At 41.9% G+C, this 27,829-nt stretch overlaps 2 protein-coding genes across 2 annotated transcripts in view; one reads left to right on the top strand and one right to left on the bottom strand.

Annotated features, from left to right (window-relative positions):
* Positions 1-10,130, bottom strand: part of MRGPRX2 (MAS related GPR family member X2) — a 44,349-nt gene extending 34,219 nt beyond the window's left edge. The window contains 2 exon segments of the mRNA XM_077761073.1: positions 7,086-7,204; positions 10,071-10,130. Of these exon segments, the coding sequence (XP_077617199.1) occupies positions 7,086-7,204; positions 10,071-10,130 (179 nt within the window).
* Positions 10,131-13,727: 3,597 nt separating this feature from the next.
* Positions 13,728-27,829, top strand: part of ZDHHC13 (zDHHC palmitoyltransferase 13) — a 49,998-nt gene continuing 35,896 nt past the window's right edge. Inside the window, exons 1-2 of the mRNA XM_077761045.1 lie at positions 13,728-13,809; positions 26,285-26,430. Coding sequence (XP_077617171.1) covers positions 13,789-13,809; positions 26,285-26,430 — 167 coding nt within the window. The 5' untranslated portion in view covers positions 13,728-13,788. The remainder of the gene's footprint in view (positions 13,810-26,284; positions 26,431-27,829) is intronic.

The following is a 27,829-nucleotide window of genomic DNA, read 5'->3' as shown; positions in this document are numbered from 1 at the left end:
TGGCCCTCCAAAAGACATCCATGTCCTAATCCCTAGATCCCGTGAATGTGACCTTATATGACAAAACAAAAATGGCGGGGGGGGGTGGTCTTTGTAGATGTGATTAAGTTAAGGGTCTTGAGGTGGGGAAGTGATTCTGCATTATCCAAGTGGGCCCTAAATGCAATAATGTGTACACTTATAAGAGGGAGGGAGAGAGAGGTTTCGCACACAGTAGAGAAGGTGATGTGAAGATAGAGCTTAGAGAGATTTGGAGATGTGTCCACAAGCCCAGGAATGCTGACAGCCACCAGGAGTTGGAGGCAACAAGGAGTGGATTCTTTCCTACAGGCTTGGGGCAGGGGCTAGGGGTCATGGAGCCCTGCCAACACCTTGGTTTGGGTCCAGTGATACTGATTTTGAATTTCTGGGGTCCAGAAGTGTCAGAGAAAATACTTCCGTTGTTTTAAGCCACTAAGTTCGTGATAATTTGTTAAAGCAGCCACAGGAAACGAATACACTCAATAAGTATTAATTTTCTCTCTCTTCAAAGTCTCCCTGAGCTCTGGAATATACACATGCATATGTATTATGTAATAAATAACATGTATTTCCATATATATTTCATTGCCGGGAGAAAGACCTCCATTATGAGTAAATATGTTCAAGGCAGAATCTAATGCTTATTAGGACCACGCTTAGATGTTTCCTGCACAAGGATGCTCACTCTACATGGATACTAATTAAGAAGTAATCAGTCTGCTTCATTTCCTGCCAGAACAGTTATTTGTCTGATGTTTTTTCAATCCATCTTCAAGGGCCCATGGATGGGAGCATTCTGAACAAATGTAAGCCTTTGTTCCGAGGAAAAGTTGTGCCTCTACCTTCTGGGGGTGCTTTTTGTGTATTTGTTTTGGAGGTAATAAGGGCTGTAGTTCTTCCTCCTTTGGGAAGAAGCTGATAAAGAAGCAGAAGTTCAGCCTGCCATAAAATTAGTACACAGGGCAGAATTAGTATCCAAGGCCAGCAAACTGGAAGCAATAAATCATGTCATCTCAGTGCCTTGCCCATGGAGCCTACATTAGGGAAAAAAAAAACCCCATTGTAAAAAATGAAATTCTTAATAATTAAATCTTACTCAGGGATGGATGTGTGTTGGGGAGGTTATGAAATATGGCTTGGGAGAGGTTTGGAATGTTAATATCTGAGGATTCAGAAGATGACTGCCATAGATAATCACAATGCAAACATTAAAATGTGAGTCACCACGACACTTTTTTTTATTTTTTAATATTCTATGCACGCCACACTCAGAAAACACCTGCTGCCAGAAGACACAGAGGAACCATCAGGGAAATCATTGTCAAAAGAGCCTCCGTGAAGATTTTCACCGGGCTGGACATCCTGGTGGCCGGCTAGTAGTTCTCGGTGCTCTCCTGGGCTGAATGTACTGAATCCAGCCCCTCCCATCCCATTTCACAGATAAGGAGCCTGAGGCTTGGAGAACCTGAGTTCAGTGGTCTACAGTGAGTTAATGTGTGGTGGAAACCTTACTCCTGGGCCTATGCCCTTCCCTAGTGTCCAGGGCACCCACACTGCTTGCCTTGTGAAAGCCAATGTAGGCCTCGTCTCCAGCCTTCCTCACACACCTACAGAATCAGGTTAATCTGTGACAGGAATTCATTGGGTGCGATGAAGAAACTGGCCACTTTTTATTTGACTGGGCAAGAAAAAAATACCACCTAGAGTGTGCTGATCTGGTTCACTAGGGCCTATACCAGTGACTTTTCGGAAATAAGGCTCAAATTGTGTTGGGGCTCCAGAATGGCTGGGAAAGAACAGAACTTTCAGGAGCCCTTTAGTCAAGCCAGATCTCCTCTGGCCTAACAAAGCCTCCAATCAGGCCATCTTTATACACAGAAACCCTAAAGGAACCTCACTTGAGCTGGCCTCCTGGAGAGATCAGGGAAGCTTCCAGAAGGGCTACTTACCTGGTAGTGGGCAAAGAGTAGAGATATGGAGGGTGTAAGAAGGGAAACGGGGTTGAGTAGAACTTTTTACTGTCCTGGCTAGCTCTCTGGTATATCCAGGAGGTAAAGTTCAAAGCACTCCCCCCCGCCTTTTTTTTTTTAAAAGATCACACAGGGAGTCAGCCAACCTGGAGCCTGAAACCAGACCTCCTAAGTCCTCAACTCAAGCCCTATGTTCCACATGTCCCACAAGTAGTTTCCTAATTAAAGAAGGGGGGAAATAGTGGGGAGAGGGAGAGAGGCAAACCATGAGAGACTCTTGAATGCTGAGAACAAACTGAGGACTGATGGGTATCGGTGGGGGGAGGAGGGAGATGGGCATGGAGGAGGGCACTTGTGGGGATGAGCACTGGGTGTTATATGGAAACCAACTTGACAATAAACTATTTGTAAAAAGTAAAAAAATAAAAAATAAAAAAAGAATAAAGAAATCCTTTTAGTTTGTCAATGGATGAGTCTCTGTTACCCTCTGGAATTAAAATACCAGAACCTTAACAAATAGAGAAAGGAAATCCCCAAGAGTTGAAGTATGTGTGTAACTCGCACCCACAACCTTCTCTGTTGGTCCCAGAGCTGCCTGGGGACTGACCGCTGCAGAGGTACAAAGCCTAACTCCTTTGTCTTGAGGCAGGGCGACCTCTGTGGTGCATCCAGAGCTCCCCACGACATCAGGAGGAGACTGGACTTTGCCAAAATCATATCCTTGCTCTGCTTCTCTTCCTCCCCCCTGCCATATGAGTCGGAGTTCTTCAGAGAAACAAAACCCAGAAAGAGAGGAGTAAAGATTTTAAGGCATTGGTTTGTATGTGATGGACAGAGCTCTCACTCTGAAATCTGCAGGCCGAGTGAGCAAGATGGAGATTCAGGTAAGAGTAGAGGTTGCAGTCTTGTGTCTGAGGGTTAGAATTTCTATGTTGCGGTCTAGAGGCAGAATATCCTTCTTCAGGAAAGCTTTGTCTTTGCTCCTAAAAGCTTCAACTGATTAGACGAGGCCCACCCACGCTATATAGGATCATCTGCTTTACTTGAACTCAACTGATTGTAAATGTTAATCACATCTGAACATATACCTTTATAGCAACATCTAGACTAGTGTTTGACCAAAAAAAAAAAAATCTGGCCACTACTCTCTAGCCAAGGTGACACATGAAATTAAGTATCATGTCCCCTCACCTTAAAAGGTGTTTCTGAGAACACCTCATCTTACATTCAGCTTATACTGAGTTAATCCTCATCTTATAGTCAGCTTCCAGGGAACCTGAACTATGACCAACTGATGATTTGTGTCCTGCCACACTACCTTGTTTGTTTTAGGCTTGCTTTTATATTGTCTATCCTTCCCTTCTAGAAGTAAGTTCCTAGGGAGTAGGGTTTTTTTCTGTCTTGCTTCCTGCTATAACCCCGGTCCCTAGAACAAGGCTTAGCACACAGCCCATTGGCTGGTCTTTTGCCTGCTTGCTCTCAGCCTCCGTTTCTACTCTGCTTTGTTCTGCTATGTATTTTAGGGAGGCTTGGATCCTGTAAGGATCTGCGTTTTCCAGACTTTCTCGCCAAGAGGCTTTCAGATAGGCTTTATCAGTTAGTCAAGGATGGGGGATTGGCAGACAGGAGGAGGCAGGGGTCTCTCTTCCTGCTTTGGGCTTGCGTTAGCATCTCCCTAGCAGGCATGGAGAGCAATCGCTAACTTTTGACCTTCTAAGTACCTGCATGTGAAGCTTCTCCCTCAGAGCCTGAGTAGCTCTCCACCATGGTCCTGGCACTGGCCTGCAGTGGGCTCCCATTGTAGAAACCTCTGTGGATCAGGGCACCAGCCCACCTCACCCCTCCCAGGTTCTGGACTCTGGTAATACCACCTCTACCCTGCCATTCTCACATTCTTAGGGATGGCAATTTCTTCCAGCATCACTAAGCCCTGGGTTCACTCAAAGTCCATCTTTTGCCTCCTCAGCCTTTCCAACACTATAAAGTCACTTTATTATATTAAATTCCTTCTGTTTAAAATAATCCAGAGGAAAAAAATAATAAAATAAAATATCCAGAAAGGTGTATGTCCCATGACCGGATCCTCTCAACTCTGACTGATATTTTGATCATCAATAAATACTGGTTGAGTGAATAAATTGTATTGCCAAACTAATGTTCTTATGGCTCGTAATTCAAAAGAAAGAAACACCCTTTCCAGCATCCAAAATCAAATTGCATGGAAGGATTCTGGTTGGGCCACAGGCTCTTCCATGCCTTGGACCAATCTCTCTGGGTGAAGGGCTGGAGCACCCTGACTGGTTAGACTCACGAGCTCAGGCCTGTAGCTCACAGCTGGCAGGATACTAACATTGACTGTCTCATCTGAGCCGCTTGGAGTGAGGGGGAGGCGCTTCCCCAGTGAAAGAGGGAAGTGGGCAGAAAAAAACCCCCAACATTTCCCCACTATGATACCGCTACAATCTTTAGGGGGAAATAGACATATTGACAAATTATTATCCTATGATGAAGGTGAAGCACAAGTATTCTAGGAGCACAGGGGAGCATTGGCTCTACAAACCACATTCACATACATGATCTAATTCGTTCCTTATGATGCCAGCCACTGCGAAGAAGGTATTACCATCTTTATGTTACAGAATCTTCTGTGGCCTCCTGTGACGGTTCTGTTCTGTCCTTTTTGATCCAAAGTCTTGTCTTCCCAGCTTCCTTGGCCAGGCCATATCAGCCCTTGTTTTCTTTCGACTGCTAAACGTCTGAGTTCCATTCCTTTTTAATGTAAAGTCCTCCTGAAGGAGAAGTGATTGCGAGCAAGTTTTCCTTGGTGCCATGACAGCCATGGCATGTACCATCATACAAAGCACCCAACGTGAGGCAGACATCACACCAGATGTTCAAGACACACACTCTCTCATTTAGTCTTCTTCAAACCTTACCAAATACTGGTAGTGTCCCAGAAATATTGTGTGACTTGGCCCAAGTCTGTAGCTACTTTGAAAGAGTCAGGACATAAAACTACCTAAGTCTGGCTCCCCAAATAGCAGCATTTCTCCTACTGTGTCTTCACACCAACGGAGGAATGGTTGAAAGAACTGGGGATGTTTAACCAAGAGGTCAATACACATGGGGGTGTCATTATTCATTCAAATATCCAGTGGCCTATGAGGTAGGAGAGAGAATTCATTGGAATTTTTGTGCCCCAAGAGTCAGAAAGAGTACCAACTATGTAAGTTATAGTAAGGTTAAGTTCCGCTCAGTATAACCAAAATGGTAGAAGGTAGAGTGGGTGTTCAAGGAGATGGTGATGAGGCACCTTTTGAGGGATGTGGGAGAGTGACAAAACCCGAATTCAGAACAGTTAAAGATCCGGCAACTATGAAACCTCTCCTGCTTTCTGCTCACCCCATTTCCTGAAGTTACAATTCTTGCAAGTCTCACCCACGATTCTGGGTCAACTCCAGATGGTAAATTGATTTAAAAACCAAATAAGTCAAGATAACACATTGGTTGTTAAAAAAAAAAACACCCACAAAACTGAAACCATGTATTGATAATATAGATATGCCACGGGGACATTTTGCAAACTTTTATGCAACTCTGAGCATTTTAGGCTGCCTCAGACTTCTCTAGACTGTTAAATTTTATTTTATCATTCAAGAAATACTCCATGCCTATCCAGTTAAGACTATACTGCTTGTTTGAAAAAAATTCACTGATTTTAGTATTCTGCTTCAGACTCTGTGCGAATTGGCCAAGAAAAGGACCCAGATGGGGCTGAGATGGGCAGAGGAGGCAGGGGGTGGGGAGCTGGTGAGAAGGCAGGGTGGGAGTGTCTAGTTTGTCTTGTCTGGAAGGCATGTCATGAGCTTCCTTCTGTCTCCCTCTGCCCTCTGCCCCTGAGTCCATTACCCAAGCTGTGCACTAATGACGTGGTACTATTTCTCCCTTCCTGAGGCAGGAGTCCAGTTTGTCCTTCACCACGAATAGAATCACCTTTAAGTGTCCATCGTCCCATGTTTGGGACTGGGATCAAACTAACTTGGCCTTGAAACCCAAGACCCCTTTCTTTCTTGCTTGTGATATATGGCAAACTATGCAGCTATTTCCATGGCAGATACGTCTAAGTGCTACTCAGGTGTGCTGTGGCCAAAGTTCCATCTGCAGGGGAGAACACTAAGACCTATAGAGGTTCAATATCTCGTCAATAACTAGCCATGTAAAGACTTGAAAGCTGGCCCTCCGACTCCTAGCCCGGCTCCTTGCACTGCCCCACACATCTCCTTCACAGGCTGCTCAGTGGCACGATTGATGGAGGAGGAAGCTGAGCGAGGGACAGGCAGGGCTCTTGCTTCAGGATTTTTGTGCATCTGTGACCCAGCTCTGATCACAGCTGGAGTCCTGGCCTCTAGTGTCCTATATTGAAGTCTCCAGTCTTGATTCTCCTTTCTGATGGGTTCACCCTCTCTCCACCCTTCCCCTGGAGTATATTCCAGCCTTGAGAGCTCTTCCTGGTCAGTGACAAGCAGGTAGCAGATTCTGGGCCTGTAAGATCTTATAGAGTCAGAGCTGGAATCAGTGTCACATATTAGCAGAAGTTGTGGGAAAGCAGGAATTGCGAGTACAGAGAGGGCCCCACTATACAAGTGAGAGCAGGACAGATGTCCAGAGGTGCAGGGACAAGAGAGAGAAACTAGTGACCATGGCTACCTTGGTTCTTGAGGGTGCCTCAGTGCTCAACTCCAGTTCCACAAAGGATTTTGCCACAGGCAATAGGGAGCCACAGAAGCTTCAAGGGAATGGCAGCATTTCATGTAATCATTTTATTCAGTGTTCTGCCCCTCCTGCCATCTCACCCATTGCCCTTGTTGATAACCCGCACCTCCAGCAGTCAGATTCATCGGGAAGTCAGTGGCTTTGGGAACTACCTCAGTGCCTTCAGCTTAGGAAATCCAGATTTCGTCTGGATTCACCATTTATCCAAAGCGCAGTGTGAAGTTCTTTCATTCAGAAACTGAGATGACAGTTAACCAATTAGGCCTTCCATGGTCCCTTCTATATTCTTGAACAACTTGCACCACAGCAGGCCAGCTTGGCCGGTTACCATGGACACCACCATCGCTATAATTGGATCCCACTGGGCAGCAGCTAACAGCAGATTTAACCAGTTTCTTGTCCCCTAGTGAAGGCAGAGCTGCCGGGAATGCAGCTCTTCTCTTCAACACAAATAGTTGAGTGTGTAGGGCAGGGTGGTGGTGGAAAGAGGACAGTTATTCCTATAAAATGTCACAAAACAACGTCCTTGATGAAACAAGGAATAAATTTTGACGAGAACTGTGGCCATTATATTTCCTATGAAGTTGTGAATATTTCAGAGTGGGACCATGATCAATGTTAAGGCTGAGTTTTCCCTAAGAGCTCAGCTTTTCTCTGTTGTCTTAGCATCTAGTAATGGCCAACATTTACAGAGCACTTACTGTATGTACGTTACATACATTCTTTCGTTTAATCCAGACAATGACTCTATGAAGTAAGCTCTCACTACTCCCATTTTATAGACAAGAGCATGCAGGCTCAAAGTGGTAAGGTCTCTTGCTAACAGTATGCAAAAATTGAGCTTCTAAAACTCATGTCCTGACTTGATTCCTCCAAGTAGGTGGGAAGTTTGAAAATACTTTTTTTTTAATGTTTTTTTAATTTATTTCTAGGAGAGAGAGAGAGACAGCGTGAGCAGGGGAGGGTCAGAGAGAGAGGGAGTCACAGACTGAAACAGGCTCCAGGCTCTGAGCTGGCAGTCAGCACAGAGCCCGACATGGGGCTCGAACCCACGAACCGCGAGATCATGACCTAAGCGAAAGTCGGACGCTTAACCGACTAAGCCACCCAGGCGCCCCTGAAAATACTTTTGAAAAAAATACCTGTATGAAGTTTTGAAAGGTCCTGATTGTTCCTACTGACAAGATTTAATTCTTGTCAGTGACTGTATTGCAAGGCCACAGCCTTGCCCACTGGAGACAGCCCTGTCCCTGTTACCCGAAGTTCTGGGCCTGGGCTTTTCTACAGTCTCTAGCCTGACACCCTGGGGCAATTGCTTAAACTTCCTGAGTGACAGTCTGTAAAGTGGAGTGCTAATCTCCACTCTGCTTATATCACAGCGATGTTATATCTCAGTCTAAGTAAAAGCAAAAGTGTTTTGCAAACTGTATAAAGCCATAGGTGGGATTCTTCAACTCGAGTCACTTTTGAGCACTTAGCCTGAGTTGGAAAATGCACTAGGTGCCAGGGACATAAATAAAAATTAATAATATGGGATTGTTTGTTCATTCAACAATGGAGTATTGAGCTGAGTTCCCATGGACCAGGTACTGTGTGTTGGGAATGCATCCATGTCTGAGTCAGGGCCAGGTTCTATGCTCACAGAACTGCTCATGATGTGCAGAAAAGAGAGATGTTCAAAACGTTCAATAATGTTCCATGGGTGCTGTTAGAAGAGCTACGGGTGCTATGAGAGCATTTAGCAAGGGAGTCCTAGCCTGATTTGGGAATCCAGGCCTTCCCCAGGAAGTGATATTTAATTGTTCTCTGGGAGCACGGAGATACGCGGGGAGTGGGTATTAAACCAATAAATACAGAGCTATGATACATGGAGAGAGAAAGTAGAGAGGCAAATCTTGCCACACGTGTATTAAAGACAAGGTCCATTTATTGCCCAATCCTGAGTGTTGCCGGCACACTTTGGACACATCCAGAAAAATTTCCATATGCATAGATATTTAAATATGTGACTGCAAGTAGGTGACTAAGATTCAAAATAACAACCAACAAAAAAATAGTAGGAATACTTCCTACTTTACCTCCTCTCTCTCTCTCTCTCTCTTTCTCTCTCTCTCTCTCTCTCTCACACACACACACACACAGACACACAGACACACACACACACCTACACCCTCATGAATCTGGCTAATTTGGCAAGTAAAATATAAGCCATACACCACAGTCTCCTAATTCAGACCACATTAACTTAGACTATCTCATTACCAGATTTTGGTGACTTGTATATAAAATGAAGGGAAAGAGTCACTTTCACTTTTTAACTATGAACCTTTTCATACATAGAAGACAAGAGACGGAGCAAGACTTGTAAGCAATCCCTGTCCCATCCCACAACCCCCAGCCCTGAGAATCTGGGAGGCTGGTTACAGTTAGAAACTGAGGCTATTTGATGGTTGGTGAGATAGCCTTAGAGCACAGCCAGAAGAGCTGTGAAGATAATCCTATCTTCTCCACTAACTTGTAGAAATGGTCTTAGACAAGTCACTTCCCTCCCCAAACCTAGTTTCCCCAACTATAAATAGAGGAAGTTGAAAAAGTCCTTTTGGGCTAGTTTTATGCATTTATGAAAAGGCCTTTTTGCCCTATCTCCCAGGCGAATGTGGGTCTCTTGTTAGCACTTATCATTGTCTCTACTTCTTTTCTTAAAAAAAAATCTATTTCTATCAGTATTTGGCCTCTCCTGGAGACTTGATCTTCAGAAGAACAGAGACTCTGCTGTTTACCACTGTACTCATATGTTTTAGCCTGTACCTGGCACACAGTAGGAGCTCAACACGTTTGTATCCCAAATGTTCCCGACAAGCACTCATCCCCACCCCAGCTTGCTGGCTTGATACCAGAGAGCATTGGGGTTTTCTAACCTGTGTCTATAAAAAGCTCTGTGCTGACAGATGTATAGAGCTTTCTGACATTACAGAGGGTCATTCAGGTGCCTTTGACATAATTACAAACACAAGGCCCTGTTACAAAAAACACTCTGTTCCTTTCCAAGGCCGTGGAAGAAGTGAGGCCAGAATCAAGTTCAGTCGGGATGAAATCAGTTGCCACCCATAGTGTGACTGCAGGGATTGGCAAACCCTATTGTAGAATTTTTCTCCAAAGCCAAGAATTGTTAAACACTGTGAAATCAGCCCTTCTGAGAGTGATTTATGGAGCTGAACCACTTTTGATTTCCTTTTGTCAACCCTTACTTTCGCTGTAGTCATTCATTTGTTCATTTGTTCTTTTTAGGCTTTACCGTGTGCCCACCTTGAGCAGAACATGGTGAGGTGTGTGCCAAGAGTCCGTGCCCGGTGGAGGGAAGAGCATCTACCCAAGAACCGCAAGGCTCATCGAAGATGTCAGTATCTAGGAGCCCATTTGATTAAGGTCTGTCTCTTGTTGGGACACCTGGGTGGCTCAGTCGGTTAAGTGTCCAACTTCGGCTCAGGTCATGATCTCACAGTTCGTGAGTTCGAGCCCCATGTTGGACTCTGTGCTGACAGTTCAGAGCCTAGAGCCTGCTTTGGATGCTGTGTCTCCCTCTTTCTCTGACCCTCCCCTGCTCATGCTCTCTCTCTCTCTCTCTGAAAAAATAAACATTAAAAAAAAATTTTTTTTAAGTTTATCTCTTGCTACTAAACAATAAGCCTCAGGCAAACATGGACTTTTTTTTTTTTTGTCTTGCTTGATATTGAATGGTGCTTGGCACACAGTAGGAGCTCAATATATAGCTGCAGAATGAGGGAAATAGTATCATCTAAAAGAGATCCAAAAAGTGCTATGGCTATCGGAGAGGTAGAGCTTAGTCTCAGCAGAGAAATTATATGATCAAAACTGAGAGGGACCATTGAATTCCGTGCTTCCTTCAGCTGTTCTCAGCCCCATTTTACAAATGGGGAAACTGTCACAGAGAGAGAAAATGGTTTGTCTGGGGTCACATAGTGTTATGGGCTGAATTTTGTCCTCCCCCCCCATTCAAATGTTGAAGTCTTAACACCTAGTACCTCTCTCTAAATGTGACAGTATTTGGAAGGAGGGTCTTTAAAGAGGCAAGTAAGTTAAAAATGCAGACATATGGGTGGGCCTTAATCTATATGACTAGTGTTCTTATAAGAAGAGGGGATTAGGACACAGGTACCTACAGAGGGAAGAACCTTGTGAAGACACAGGGGGAAGATGGTTATCTATAAGCCAAGGAAAGAGGCCTCAGAAGAAACAACTCTGTTAGTATAACACTGTGATCTGCTGCCCTCTAGAATTGTGAGAAAATAAACTTCTGTTGTTTAAGCCCCTCAGTGTGTGGTACTTGGGTATGGCAGCCCTAAGCGAACTAATAGGCACACTAAGTGATGGCAAAGTTAGGTTGAGAAGCCAGGTCTGCTGAATCTCTCTCTCAAGTGCTCTGCACGGCCCCACCTAGCTGGTCCATTGGTGATCCCCAACACCTGCTCCTGATGAGGGCGAGAATAATGATGTTAACAGCTAACCCATATATAATGCTTATCATGTACCAGGCACTCTTCTAAGTACTTTACATACATGGGTTTATCTAATTCTCTCGACGCTCCTGGGAAGTACTTTGATTGTCCCATTTTTACAGCTGAGGAAACTGAAGCACCAAGAGATTGAGCAACTCGCCCAAGAGCAGCCAGCCACTCAGTGGCTTTCGGCCACTCCAGGGCCTGCTCTGACCTTCATGCTGTTCTACAGTTGCCTACACACCAAAGGAGTTTTCAAACATGTGAGGTAATGGTGGCACTTCGGGCCTCACTGGGTTTGCTTTTATATAGCCCTCAGTTGTGACCATACTTACCCCAATCTGAAGTGGTTCAAAGGAGGCATAAAACAAACGAGCAGAGGGGAGTTGGCGTCTTGCTAAAGAGTAGGGTGTTAGGATTTATTTGTTCCAGAATCTTCCCATGTGTGAGGATACCAATGCAGAAGCACTGAAATAACAGATTTCAAACATCCCAAAAGTTCAAAAACAGCTTCTAATTCAGTCCTTGAAAGTGAAACAACCAAACCACTTCAGTTGAAGCCCTTTGCAGTAAGAGACCTGGGTTTAAGTCCTCTCTTGACCACTTACCAGCTGTGTGACTTGGGGTTTAGATAGTCAGAACTTCGGTTTTCTCTTTTGGGAGATGGGGAAACTGACACTCCTTTCATGGATTAGACATAATATATACAAAAACACTGCCACGGGTGCCAGTACATAGTAAGTGATCAATAAACACTGCTCTTATTAGCTAAGCAAAACAACCACACCTGAAGACTTTCTCCTCCATGAAGCCTTTCCCGATGTCTCATCCTAGCCTGTCCAAATCAATTGCTCACTGCTCTGGCTCTCACAGGAAGTTTCTTACACTTCTATTTGTCCTTTCTTGTATCATAGAAGTTGATGACACACCAATCATTCTGTCCATCCACTCAATAAAATCATACTAACCATTTTCCACATCCCCGTGCTGTGCTGGGCACTAGGAGTTCAGAGATGGGTGCCTGGACACTCACTTTTGCCCCTATCTGGCCCTGTGTTAGCTCTTGTTACCAAATCCTTGCTTACTCCTTCAAAAAAATTGAGGTTGTTAATCTAGGCTGGGGAAAGGTGAATGGAAAGAGAGATATGTGATAGCCATCTGCAAAACCTCAAAAGACACTACTCTGTAATGTAGACAGATCGTAGTTCCAGAGAACAGAACAGGCCAGTGGGGGATATTACAGGAGATAACAGGAGAGCATTCCAAGAGAACAAGATTTTTGTCTGATTTGTTTATGGCTCAAAGAGTTTGGGCTTTGGGGCAACTCAGGGCTAGTATGTCTAATAGGCAGGGGCATAATAATAATAATAATGATGATTAAGTTTTTTTTTTACAATTATATTGTGTTATAGTGTTTATTATGGGAAACCCCATCACTTTGTTGGGTTTCTAGACACTTATTTTATCATTAAAACTATTTTTACAGAATAATATTTTCAGTTCCTTTCCAGTTTAACTTATAAAGCCATTAATCTGGTTCAGTTTGGCAACAGACACATTAAAGAATAATTTCAAAGGCTGTGTTAAGTGCTGGGCTAGAAGACTCCAGTGTTTTCTGGGGTCTGAGGTAAGAGAACCCCATTGCCCTAGCGGAGCTACCCAAGGGTTGGGGTCAAGCCTTAGCCTAGCTTCATAGCTGTCCTTCAAGCTGAACAGAGTTTAGATGCCAGCTTCTTCAATGCAGTCCACAAAAGGGCGTGGAGAATGCGGGGTCGGGGGTGGAGGGCTCTTGCCCAATCTTTCCCTAGTCTGATCAGTGAAACTCACATATTTTCTGTCTTGTATGAAAAAAACTCAGAGGCCCAGATGGTGGAAGTGACTTGCTCAAGGTCAAAAAGTGGAGAGTGGCGAATGTTTTATTAGTTAACATTTACTAATTCCTTATTATATGTCAGGCATTGGCTAAGGGGCTTTGCAGTTTTCTCTCATTTAGTCCTCTGACAACCTGTCAAGTAGGTACCCTTACTTTCCCCCATTTTACAAACGAGGAGTTGAGGTAAAATAAGACACTCTCACAAGGTTATGTAGCTATTGAGTAGCCAAGTCTGCATTTGCTCTCAGTAGATGGTGGGTCGGCTTTGGAGTAACAGCCTGATCCTGGGCGTGTGTCGGGGGGCAGGATGAGGCGTGAAGGACAGGTGGACGCCAACCACGGCGCGCATTGCACAGCCTCGGCCTCCGGCTGGAAGCACACGGCGGGGGCGGGACGGGGGCGGGGCCTTCGACTCGCGGTTCCCCACTAGCTTACCCGGCGGCGGAAGAGTCCCGCCCCCTACTTAAGGAAGGGCAGGGATTGGCTCTCCCGAGGGCCATTGGCAGCACAAGGCACGACGGGGGCCGCGGCGGAGGCGGGGCCGCAAGCAGGAAGTGGGAGTAAAGGTGGCTCGAAGGGGCTGGCCCGCCAGCTGCCGCCGCCACTTTTCCCTGTCGCGGCCGCCAGTGGCGAGATGGAGGGGCCGGGCTCGCAGGTGAGTGCGGCCGGACGCTGGCGTTCTTGGGGCCGGGAGAACGGCGGCTGCCTTGGGGAGAGGACAGGGCGTAGGTGTGAGGCGGCTCCTAAGAGGTGGCTCCGGGGGCGGAGGGGCCTGGGCCGGGGAGGAGGAAGCATGGAGACGCCGAGAATGATGCTGGGAATTCTCTCCGAAGCGACCGGAAAGAAAAGGCGAGGACGAACGGGCGAGTGCCCTCCCGGTTCTCCAGCCTACACGGTGGGGCCAGGGCGCCCCCCCTGGGCCGGTACCCCCTTGCCCAGCAGCGACCTCAGGGGACTGGGAGGGGAGTGTGGCCGTTCCTGGGAGAGGTGTCAGGTGACACACCTGAGTTGGACCAGCCCGTCTTGACCTTGGCCTGGAATCCGTGCGGTTCTCTTGATCTCCTTTTTTCCGTGGAGTTGCCTGGGCACCTGCCTTCGCCCCACCCAGCCCTGTTTTAGCCTTTGTTCCCACATCCTTGCTGACTCCTTCAAAGAACTGAGGCTGTTAGCTTAGGCTGGGGGAAATGTGGGTGGAAAGAGAGGTAGGTGCCTGATAGCGATCCGCAGAACCTCAAAAGATGCTATGTTGTGGAGGAGATCCTGCCCGAAGCCAGATGTAGTTCCAGAGAACAGAACGGGCCAGTGGGGGAAGTTACAGGAGAACAAGAATTTTGCTTACGGCCCTTTCCCAGTGCCTAGAGTGCTGCCTGCCATACTTTAGCTGTTCACTTGATGTTGAATAAATGAAGAAGACCCAAATTCCGCCAACATTTAGTGAGTGCTTAGCATGTACCAGATGCTTTTATATGCATTAGTTTATTCCGGAATTGAAGCCTCTTGAAGAACATGATATTATCTCCTTTTTACTGATGAGAAAACTGAAGCTGTCTCCAGTTGGAGTGAGTTACGTGTAGATTTTCTGCCCTTAAAGGGATCCAGGTAGTTTGAGATGACTGGATTAGTTGGCCTCTAAGAAAAACAATGTCTTTCCAATCCTTAGAGTGTTTCTCATGTTTCCTCCTTCCTGTCCTCCTTTCAACAGGCTGCTGTAGGTTTAAGAGAAAGAATAAAACATGTCGAGAAATGTGTTAAGTTATTCTTCTCGTGTTAGGCGTTCTTGCATTTTGACAGAAAAGAAAAAAGTTTGCAAGCCAACTGGATTTTACAAACCGGTGTGGAATCTTCACCTGGAAACTATGCCTCATTTTATTTCTCAGAGAATCTCAAGGAAAAGTTGAGAGGAGTACCTATCCTATCTTAATTATTGCCACTCATTTACAAAAGCCTTCAAGTGCTTAAAGTCCACTCCCTTGTGCTGAAGGGAAGATAGCCCTGCCCCAGTTGCACAACAGATGGAGGAAAAGAATGATTTAGAGACTGAAATTAATGGGACATGGTAGAGTGGTCATTGTTAGTAATAATTGTTGTTAATAATACCATAATAATAATCATAATCATAATTTTACAGTAATACAGATTTCACCTGTACATGGCACTCTACAGTTTGCAAAATATTCCCCCATGCTTGATCACTGTGACCCTCTGGGGAGGGATTGTTACTCTAGTTTTAAAGATTAGAACTGGCGCTCAAAAAATCGGAGTCATTTGTTAAAAGTCAAGTAGCTGCTAAGCGACAGAGCCAAGACTTCATTCATTCTACTATGTGCCAGGCACTGGCACTGGTATAGGTGCTGGAGATAAAGCAGTGAGCAAAGAACGGGTGAAACATTCCTGTTCTTGTTGGATTTGGTTCTACTGGTTCCAGTTTCAGTGTTGTTGGGTTTTTGCTTGAATTTGCTGTTGCCATTTGGCCCCTAGTTTCCTCTCTGAGCTCTTTTTTTTTTTTTTTTTTTAACTACTTTCTTGCTTGCTTAATCAACTGCTGTCACTCTGGGTTTTAAGACCTTTGTACTTTCTTTTCACTCTGTCTGGCGTACTCTTTCCTCATTATACCCACATGGCTTATTCCCCTACCACTTTAAGGTTTTTTGTCTTTTTTCTCTTTTTAATAAAGAGTATTGCATTTTTTTAAAGCTTATTATTTATTTTGAGAGAGAGAGAGAGCACAGCAGAGCCCGATGCAGGGCTTGAACCCACGAAACGTGAGATCATGACCTGAGCCAAAATCAAGAGTCGGGCGCTTAACCGACTGAGCCACCCAGTCGGGCGTTTAACCGACAAAACCACCACTTAAAGGTTTTGACGCAAATGTCACCTCACTGCAGCAACCCCTCTTCCTCAGTATTACCAGCAACGTTCCCTAGTCTCCTTTCTTGTTTCATATTTCTGTTTGATACCATTTAACATACTTTGTCTCTTTCCTTCCACTGAATGTAAGTTCTGTGAGGACAGTGACTTTCATCTGTCACGTTCACTGCTGTGTGCCTAGCCTCTAGAACAGTGCCCGGCACTGGTGGGTACTCTGTAAACACATGTCCAGTGAATGAACTTGAAAACAACTCTGGTACTTCTCTTAATGTCATGAGAAGTTTTAATGGTTATCTGTTAGCTTTCTCTTTATTTTATTTGATACTCTGGCAGGATTTAGGGTGATCCTCAGGGTTTGAATATGATTTTTTTAGATCTTGGGTTTCTTTTTAGTTAATGCCCACTGTAACTTTAATAGTTCTTATTTACTATTTAGAAAAATAATATGATTCACGATATCTCCATGTGGAAAATGTATGATCCCTTATATCTTAAAATTGTTCTAGTTTTCTATTGCTGTGTAACAAAGCACCCTAAAACATAGTGGTATAAAACTCCCTTTGCCATGCTCATGCACTGTGTGTCCGGAATTTGGACAGGGCATAGCAGAGATGGTTTGTTTCTGTTCCCCTGTGTCTGGAGCCTCTGCGAGGAAGACTCATAATGTGGGATACTTAGTGGCCGAGGTTGGTATCATCTGGTGGTGTCTTTACTCACATATCGGGCAGTTGATGTTGACTTTCAGCGGGAACACCTATATGGGCCTGGGCCTCTGCCCGCGTGGTGGCCAGGTTCCAAGAATGAGTATCTCAAGAGACAGAGAGAGGAAGCTGCCCGTTTCTAAGCTCCGGGCCAGCAAACTGGGGGGCATCGCTTCTGTGGCATTTTATTAGTGAGGCAGTCCCAGAGCTCAGACTTGAGAGGGAGGGACGCAGACCCTCTCCTCTTGATGGAGAGATATCAAAGAATTTAGGGACTTTGTTGTAAAAATCACCATAGATGTGTAGCCACGTAGCAGTAGAGCTTCACTGCCGCAAAGGGTGTTTATGTGAAGTCTTTGTCAGTGCACATTTCAGTAAAGACGGTTGTAACAGCTCCTCTTAGACCCGTACGGGATGGACGTGGAAGGAACCTTATAGCTATATTGGCCTGTTCTTTGCATTTTACAAATGGAAAAACTGATGTCAAAAATAGGGTAGACGATTAGCCGCTATCATTCATCAATACGAAATCTTAGACTTTGGCCTTGTTCTCAAGGGGTTTACCTTTCAACATGGTCAAAATGAAATTAGAGAATATTTAAGCTTTTTATATATAAATATATATATAACTAGAGAGTGATTTCTAGGAAGGAGTTATTTATATAACTAGAGAGTAATTTCTAGGAAGGATTTATTATCTTGCTTCAGTCTTGGTGATGGGAATGTATGGTTGCTTTCCTTAGATATTTTTATGTGATGGCTTCCAAAGTTGAGCTCCCCCAAAGCCGATCATTCCCTTTGTCACCTGTAACTCTTGTTAAATTTTGGGGGTGTGTGATATCCAAAGCAAAGGAGATCTCTAAGCTGCTTTGAGGATGCACTCCTATCAGGAAAACTGTTTTGAGCATGCACCCCCAGAGTAAAACCCTACCCTAATGTGAAAAGCGGAATCCCCAATTTTCATTTTTATAAAACATTATGTACTGTGAGATTAATAGAATGATACACAAAGCCTGCACTGTACGCCGCAAAGTCCAAATCATCCAGGTACTGACTGCAGTTTATTAATCACTTGTTGGGAATTGATCACTCTAACTTACACATTGATGGGACAGTTCTGTGTTACGTTGTCAGCTGGCACTTAAAAAGCTCAGCTTCCCTCTGTTTGATGTACATGAGGGCTGGGAACAGGAGCCCATTGCCAAATCCCTATCCTCACAAGGCATGTTACTGTAAGATTTGGGAAGATGTTTCTAAATTATATTCATTGATTGACAGCTCAATATATACTTGTGGTAAGGTTTTCAACTAAAAATAATAATTATAAACCTGTTTCGAAGTAGCCCTTTTGATTAATTTAGATTTTTTTTTTTTTTTTTTTTTTTTTGGAGGGAGGCTGGCTTTTTGTTAGACCACATTGGCTTTGGTTTTACTTTAGGTGCTACTGAAGGTACTATGAATAAAAGTATCAGCTCTGCTGTTTTCTTGTTTGCTTATACTTATGCTGTTATTATTATCGTACTTCATGGCTTCTTTGCAGGAATCAATTTAAGCCACTTGCTTATTTCCAGAGGAGTAACTTGAAAATGAACTTACCCTGATAGTACTGCGGGATGCTGAAGGTCCCGCTGTCAACCCCTCTGGGTGGTAGAACTTTTACTCTGCCCCCTGGTTACTTTGTAAGTAGACTGTAAAAGAGTGACTTGCTTGATACAAAAATTCAAAACAGGCTGGCAGTGCTAAAATTAGTAAATCTTAAAGAACCGGATTTGTGAATTTTTGTGTTTCCCCTTTTTTAAAAAAAGGTAAAAATCATTATAATAGAAGCCTTAACGCGTTCTCCCATCACCCAGTGGGTCACTGCATAAATGGCCTTGACTGGCCTTGCCTGACTTTGGGGATCACGACTTTGAAACCAGGCTTTGACTTTCTATAATCATTTTTTAGGTTTCCTCTGATCTGATTTTTGGCAAAAAATGATGACGTGAACAGAGGGTAGCTCCTGTTCTTTAGTCGTTACCACCCATTTTTGCCACTTAATCACATGTTGCCTCCCATTAGTACTTGACTCTGTTTGCCTCTATTAGACTCTGCTAGGCTTACACTCCTGGAGGATAGATACCCATGTCTGCTGTGCCCCTAGCATGATGCTTTGTATGCCATAAATACATAGTAATTAATTGCTGAAAGAAATAAATGCTCTTAATTGTGGATATTCTTTACATTGAGAGGTGTAATCCTCCTCGACTTTTCTACGTGAAAAATGAAGCTGATGTTCTTAATGCCTTAAGGCGTTAAGAGAAGCAACAAATTTGTATCTGTGGGTTGAGTAAATTTCTGCGTTGAAAAATCTATATACGCAAAAGGCTAATCTTCCTAACGTATAAATGGGGAAAGATATACAGTCTCCTAGAAGAACAGTAGACTACGAAAAGGCAGTCCACAAAAGAGAAAATAGGAAAGCCAATAAGCATAACAAACACACTCAGATTCATTAGCAATGAGGGACTTGCAAACGAAAAACAAGATGCTATTTTTAGTTATCGGATTGGCGAAATTGTAAAGTGATTGATAATGTTCAGTTATGGGGAGGTTTGTAGGGAAAAAAGAACACTTACATACTTGCTGTTTAGAGAGTGAAATGGGGAAAGTAGTTGCTTAGTATCTATTTATGTTTAAACATATATTTTCTGACCCAGCAGTCCTACTTTGGGAAATCAATGCTGTGAAATGTATAGGGTGTAGAGTTCTTTATAGAGGCAAAGGCTGAAATCAGTCTGCATCTCTGAATAGCACTAGGTTTAGAGGTGCCGACCCCTCCACACAGTAAAAAAAAATCCATGTGTAACTTTTGACTCCCTAAAAACCTCAAGTACTAATAGCTTGCTCTTGACCAGAAGCCTTACTGATAAGATAAATAGTTGATTAACACATATTTTGTACGTTCTATATGTTATATACTGTAGTCTTAGAATAAAGTAAGATAGAGAAAAGAAAATGTTAATAAGAATATCATAAGGAAAAGAAAATACATCTCAGTACTATGGTGTATTTATATATATATAAAAAATCGGTGTGTAAGTGGCCTGTGTAGTTTAAACCTGAGCTGTGCAAGCGTTAGCTATATACATAATGAGGAAGGATATACCGACTGTTAGTAGTAGTTTCTCTGGTGCTGTAAGATTAGAGGGAAAATAGTCCAGATTGTTTACCCTTTATTCCCTTTTATATTGCTAGATTTTAAAAATGAATATGAATCACTTTGTAATTAAAAAATTAATGTTGATATAAAAAGTAGACTGACTGCTGTGTCCATTTTAACCTACATCTGCTATTTACTGACACTCTAATACTTCTGAGCATAGTTCCACTCTTCCCTCCACAGCTTGTCTTCTTCCAATTGGATATAATTATAATTGCTGTGATATGATGAAAAGAATCCTGAAGTAATATTCTTATTTATGTTTTAATCTCACGACCTATATGTTTATTTTTTAGCTGGGTGCGAGTATGCTTGTGTGTAAGGAGTGTCAGGTAGTGAGGCTGAATTCACCAGCTAAAGCAGAACCTATCTATTGAAAAGAGAACTGTGGCTGTGGTTCTGGGTAAGACGGAGTAAGTGCACTCGGCCCTGCCTATCTCACCGAATGCACTGAGCAGAATGTAAGTAGCAGCCGTTTAAGGATTCTGAGAAGTAAATTGTAACAGGTAGATTGTGGGGAAAGATCAGAATTCAAAAAAACCACTGAACCAGGAGTGAATTTACATATTTTTCCCTTGGGGTTTCACCCCCTGTTCCCCTCCATGCTTGAACTTGAACCATGGAGATGAGCCTCAGTGCAGACAGAGTGCTCTGGGAGGAGTCTTCTAGTTCAGGTTCAAGGAGCAAGAAGGAGGTCTCCTGGCAGCACAAGCGCCTGAAACTCTGTGGGAGGAAGACTTCCTCTTTGACCAGAGGAGTTGTGGTCCCAAGACTGCTGTTCTTAGAAGTGATACCAAAAGCATGGTACATAAAAGAAAAAAATTGATAGATAGGACTTCATCAAAATTCAAAGTTTTTGCTATATAAAAGACTTTTAAGAAATAGGAAGATAAACTACAGACTGGGAGGAAATATTTGCAAATCTATCTGGCAAAGGACTTGTGTCTAGAATGTATAATGTAAGAACTCTCGAAACTTAACAGCAAGAAAACAAACAGCCCAATTAATAAATGGGTAAAAGACAATTCACCAAAGAAAGCAAACAGATGACATGAAAAGATACTCAGCTTCAGCCATTAAGAGATACACAAGTTAAGACCATGATGGTGTATTGCTACAGATCTATTACACTCATCACACCAGGCGCCTGTGGGCATGCAGAGCAGTTGGCACTCTCACACGTTCTAGTGGCAATGCAAAGTGGTATAGCCAATCTGGAAAATAATTTGGTGATTTCTTATAAATTTAACGTATACTTACCAGATGGGCAAGCAGTCTCACTCTTAGAGAAGCAAAAACATATGTTCATACAAAAGCTTTGTACGTGAATGTTTATAGCAGCTCTATTTGTAATTGCCAAAAGCTGGAAACAACTCACATGGGTTGTTTGAAGGGATAAACTGTGATATATTCATATAATTGAATACTATACGGCAAGGAAAGAACTCTTAATAACAGAAAACCACTTGGATGAGTCTTAAAACTATTATGTTAAATGAAAGCAGCCAGTCTCAGAAGAGTATATACTGTATAATTCCATATGACATTCTGGGAAATATGAAACTAGTGATGAAGAACATATCGGCAATTGCCAGGAGTTGAGATTTGGGGAGGGTATGACCACAAAGGACTATCCCGGTGGAGTTTTTTGAGATGTTGGAACTGGATTGTATCTTGATTTTGGTGGTGGTTACACAACACTATGCGTAATCTGTTAAAATTCATAGAACTACATACCAAGAAGTCAAATTTATTGTAAGTTAACTTAAAAAAAGAAAAGGCTATTTGCTTTTAGTAAACCTGTTGAGGGGTTATAGACTTATTTCAGTAAAACTATCATTTCTCAATTAAGCCTTTTTTGGAACTGTTGGAGAATTGACTGAGGCATATTATTTCAAATATCTTCAATTTTTCTGTTCTTAATGTGTATTTATCCTTTCAGAATGTTTTTGTTTTGTTTTGTTTTTTGTTTTTTTTTTTGGAGGGGGATGTCTGTAAACAGTGAAAGGCTGTTCAGAGAGCTAGGTCTCATGAATAAGGTGGGTGAAGGCTGGGTAACCTTATGGTAAAGAACAAGAAGGAATGATGAAATAGCCAGTTTCAATTGCTAGAAATGGTGTGCTAGACATTTGATGTGAACCTCCCCCTTTAATGTAACTGAAAATGCTGGAAATGGTATAAAATCATCTTAAGTATTTTATATTTTTGATGCTACTGTAAATTTTATAAAGATTCCTTAGATCTCCTATGTACATGATCATGTTGTCTGCAGATAAAGATGGACTTGTTTCTTTTCTAATCTGTATGCATTTTATTTTCTTTTCCTTTATTATTCTGTCTAGGACTTCAGTACAGTGTTGATTAGAAATGGGGTGCCTGGCTGGCTCCATTGGTGGAGCAAGCAACTCTTGATCCTGGGGTTGTGAGTTCAGGCCTCGTATTGGGTGTAGAGCCTACTTAAAAAAAAAAAAAAAGTGGTGATAGTGGACATCCTTGCTTTGTTTTCAGTCTTTAGAGTTAAACATGCAGTCTTTTACCACAAAGTGTGTGGTAGCTGTAGATTTCTTATCCTGTACCTCGTTATCAGGTTAAGAAAGTTCCGTTCTTTCCCTAGTGTGCCAGGAATTTTTATCCAAGAGTTTTTTATCATGCGTGGGTGTTGAATTTTGTCAACTGCTTTATTCTCCTGAAATGAATGTATTTTTTTCCTTTATTCTCTTAATGTGGTAAGTCACATTGATTTGTTTTAAAATGTCTAAGCTTGGCCATAATATATATTACTCTTTTTACATAGTGTTACTGGGTACACTTTGCCTAATGTCTTGTTTAAAGGTCTTTGCATCTATGCTTATGAAGGGTATTGAGTCTGTAGTTATTTTTTTGTTTTGTTTTTTTATTTTATTTTGTTTTTTACTTATAATGTCTCTTGATTTTAGTATCAGGGTAATGCTGCTTCCAAAAATGAGCTGAGAAGAATTCCCTATCATTTCTGAAGGAGTTGGTATCATTTCTTCCTTAAGTATTTTGATAGAGTTCACCAGTTAGAAGTGATATGGACCTGGGTTTTGTTTTTTTTTTTAATGGGAAGATTGATTGATTGATTGAGTTTTAGGGAGCAAGAGAGAGCATGTGCGTCTGTGCATGCAAGCGGGGAAGAGGGGCAGAAGGAGAGAGACAGAGAGACAGAGAGAATGAGAGAGAATCTAAAGCAGGGTCTGTGTTCAGCGTTGAGCTGGATGAGGGACTTGATCTCATGACTCTGGGTCATGACCTGAGTTGGAATCAAGAGTTGGGCTCTCAACCAACCGAGCCACCTAGGCACCCCTAATGGGAAGTTTTAAAATTATGAATTCAATTTTTTTAATAGCTAGAGTGCTGCTCATTTCTTTTTAAGCCCATTTTGATAACTTCTGTCTTTTGAGGTATTTGTACATTCCATCTAGGTTGTTGAATTTATTGACATAAAGATGTTCTCAGTATTGTCTTATTGTCTTTTTAATTTTTTTAATGTTTATTTTTAAGAGAGAGAGAGAGACAGAATGTGAGTGGGGGAAGGGGTCGGGGGGTGGGCACAGAATTTGAAGCAGGCTCCAGGCTCTGAGCTGTCAGCACAGAGTTGGACGTGGGGCTCGAACTCACAAACTAGGAGATCATGACCTGAGCTGAAGTTGAATGCTTAACTGACTGAGCCCTGCCTTATTACCTTTTTAATGTTCATAGAATCTTATATTGATGTCTCCTTTTTAAGCCTATTTGTCACTGACATCTTCTTTTTTATGGATCCATTTGACTAGAGGTTTATTATTTTTTTTAATTTATTCCTTCGAAAGAATGAGTTTTTGTTTTGCGTGATTTTCTATATTGTTTTCCATATTTTGTGGATTTCTTCTACCTTTACTGTTTTCTTCATTCTGTCTACTTTGAATTTAATTTTTTTCCTTTAGATTCTTAAGGTGAAAGCTTAAATCATTTATTTTAGACTCTTTTTGCCTGTTTGGCATTTAAAGCTAAAAATTCACTCTGAACACTGCTCAGGCTGCATCCTACACATTTTGCTGTTTTGTTTTCCATTCAGTTCAAAATATTTTCCAGTTATTCTTTGTTTTCTTCTGTGAGCTATAGTTTATTTAGAAATGTGGTGTTCAGTTTCCAAATATTTGAGAATTTTCCACATACCCTTTGGTTATTGTTTTCTATTTTAATTCTATTGTAGTAAAGAACATATTCTGTATGTGTTCAGTCCATTAACTTTGTTGAGACATGTTTTATGGCTCAATATATTGTCTGTCTTGGTTTTCTATGTGCACTTGAAAAAAAATCTGTTCTATTGTTGGGTGGAGCTTTATGAAAATGTATTGGATCAAGTTGGTGGATAGCGCTAAGTCTTCTCTATCCTTTTCTCTATCCAATAGGATTTTCTGTTTACTCCTTCATAGTTATTGAAAGAAGTATTGAAATATCCAAATGTAATTGTGAAAATTTCTATTTGTTTTTCAGTTCCATCAGTTTTTGCTTCATGAATTTGAAAAGTTTTTTATAGGTGCACAGACATTTGGGATTGTTATGTTCTTGATGCATTGGCTTCTTTCTTCAGTATTATGAAATGTCCCTCTTAATCTCTGATATTTCTTGTGCTGATGTCTACTTTGTCTTATATAAACATAGCTGCTACATTCCTTATGCTTAATGTTTCTGCATAGCATGTCTTTTTCTGTTGTTTTATTTTTAACCTATGTATATTTTTATATTTAAAGCAGTTTTCTTGTAGACAGCTTGTAGTTGTAGTATTTTAAAATCTAATCTAGGGGTCGCCTGGGTGGCTCAGTCAGTTAGGCATCCGACTTTGGCTCAGATCATGATCTCACGGTTTGTGGGTTTGAGCCCGGCGTCAAGCTCTGTGCTGACAGCTAGCTCAAAGCCTGGAGCCTGTTTCAGATTCTATGTCTCCCTCTCTCCCTGACCCTCCCCTGCTCATGTTGTCTCTCAGAAATAAATAAATAAACATTAAAATTTTTTTTTTTAAATCCAATCTAACAATCTGTCTTTTTGTTTTTTAGACCATTTGCACTTAACATGATTATCAATATGGTGGTTAAGTGTAAATATATCATCTTGTACATTTTTCTTTTTCTTCTCTGTTCTTTATTCATTTTTTTCTACTTTTCTTGCCTTTTTAAGATATTAATTTGGTGGCTTTTACATATTTTATTTTATCTCTGCTCTTGGCTTACTACTTAGACCTCTTCATTTAAAGGTTGCTCTTTAGTTAGCATTATACACTTTAAGTTATCACTGCCTACCTATAAATACTACTGTAGTATCTCTTATAACTATTGTAACATCTTTTACAAGTATACTTATAAGGATACTTCCGTTTCACTACTATCATCAAGAAATTAAAAAATGAGAAAAAATCTGTTATGCTTACCCACATAATTATACATATTTACCCATGTAGTCTGGCATTCTGTTCCTTTGTATTGATTCAGATTGCCATCTGGAATTTTTTCGTTTAAGCCTGAAGAACTTCTTTTATCATTTCTTAGAATATAAGTTTACTGGCAATTTTCTCATCTTTTGCTTGTCTGAAAAAGTATGTATTTCACCCCCATTTTTGAAGAACAGTTTTGCTGTTGCTTCAGATTTGTAATTCATTCAGCTCTTGAAAACTGTTGTGTTTGCGTTTTGGCTTGCTCTTACTGATAAGAGGTCTGAATTCATTTGTGTCTTTGATTTTTTTGAACACAATGTGTCTTTTTCCTTAGGCTGCTCTTAAGATTATCTCCTTGACATTGGTTTTTGGTGATTTGATTATAATATACCTTCGTGTACAGTTTTGAGGTTTATCCTACTTGGGTTTGTTGAGCTTTTAGAGTTGTGGGTTTATGGTTTCACCAAACTTGGAAGATTTTGAGGTATTATTTAGTCAAAGATTTAAAAAAATACTTTCTCCTCTTCCCCCAAGACCCCAGTTAATACCTATTCAAGAACTTGTTTTATTGGGAGGTGAGGGTGTATCCTTAGGGCGTGGCTGCCACAACTCCCTAAGCAGAGAGCTGGCGACCTTCCTATGTGTCAATAGCTGTAACCCTCAACCTACTACAGGTAAGAAGGTCCGCTGGTGCCCTTAGAGATGACTTTTATTTAATGACAAAACATATAATTGGGAATTTTCTGATAACTCATCTCAGTGAATAGAATTAAGATGAAAATCTTCCCTAAGCTATACCTGTAAGACTCAAAGAAACTCTATAATTTGATAATATAGATCATGTTGATGGTAGCAGATGGTTTCGTATGTAATTGAACGTGACATTAATTCTCCCCCTGTGCTTTGTCAAATTACTCTTATGTTCCAGTGCAGGAATCACAGCCATGGCCCCCACCCTCCAGGATTTGGTCGACATGGAGTGTGTGCATATGAAAGCAAAGACCTTGCCAAGGCGAGAGAAGCCCTTCCTCTTATAGAGGACTCTAGTAACTGTGACATTGTAAAAGCTACCCAGTAAGTCTCCCCAGTGCTTCACCCTATCCTGTGTTGCGGTGAATCGTGATAATATTTGTGCAGTTTATGGCACCCCAGTGTATTCCTTCCTCACCTCACACTCTAGCAACTGGTATGTTTGTCCTGTCAATGTCAGAGCGCTTCATACAGTGCAGTTGAGCAGTTTATTACCAGTCTCTGCCATTAGATCATAAGCAGCTTATTAGCAAAAGCGTGTCGTTTTCATCCTCATCGCCCCAGTGCTTCTGCATACTTCTTATCTTGTATTAGGTGCTGAGTTGAGTGAATTAATAATTATAAATGACACTAAATCTAGACTCTGAGTTTGAAACACAAATCTGAGTTTTTAAAAATGTACTATGACCTAAATAGATCAATGGGATAGAAAAATATCAGCTCACACACTTATGGACATTTTAAACAATTATTTATCAAGTACTTTTTTGTTGTTGTTTGTTTATTTTCAGAGAAAGAGAGAGAGAGAGCACAGTAGGGGGAGAGGTGGCAGGGGTGGAGAGAATTCTAAGCAGTCTCCACACTGTCAGCACAGACCCTGATGTGGGTCTCTATCTCATAAAGTTGGAGATCATGACCTGAGCTGAAATCAAGAGTTGGATGCTTAACCGACTGAGCCACTGAGGCACCCCTCAAATACTTTCTATGTGCCCATTGTACAGGGTGCCCAGGAAAAATGTCAGTAAGGTAGAAATAGGTTTTCTGACCACTTAAAACATATAGTGGGTTATTTGCTTGCACTGTAAATGAAAGTATGTTTTGAAAGTTTCCCCTTAAGATCTCCGTATGTGGGTATTTGCATGAAATCATTTCTAACATTTTCCCCCCTCATGGATTTCACTGATTATTAACATCCACCCCACCTCTTGCCATTGAACATGTTTTGAAATATTTTATCTTTTAGACTACATTAATTAGTAGTCATTTTCTTAATAATCAAATATAAATCTGCCCATCAGAGCTTCTAATCAGCATGTAAGGAAACTAATGTTGCCACATGAACTTGATATAATTTCTGTCAAAAGCAAAGATGTTTGGTGACTAATTAGCCAGTTAGGCCTTAACAAAAACTAATCTATTATTTATGTTAAAAAATAATCAACTTGGGGGTGCCTGGATGCCTCAGTTGGTTAAGTGTCTGACTTTGGCTCAGGTCATGATCTTGAAGTTCGTGAGTTCGAGCCCTGCATTGGGTTCTGTGCTACAGTTCAGAGCTTGGAGCCTGCTTCGGATTCTGTGTCTCCCTTTCTCTCTGCGCCTCCCCCTGCTTGTGCTCTGTCTCTCAAAAATAAATAAATGTTAAAAAATAAAATAAGTAATCAACAATTATTTGAGTATTCTAATTACTAATTTATATGAACTCAAGAAGCCCTTCTAATTGCTC

This window comes from Crocuta crocuta, unplaced genomic scaffold (genome assembly GCF_008692635.1).
Source record: "Crocuta crocuta isolate KB4526 unplaced genomic scaffold, BGI_CrCroc_1.0 scaffold233, whole genome shotgun sequence".
NCBI lineage: Eukaryota > Metazoa > Chordata > Mammalia > Carnivora > Hyaenidae > Crocuta > Crocuta crocuta.
This window is presented reverse-complemented; position numbering and strand designations above follow the sequence as displayed.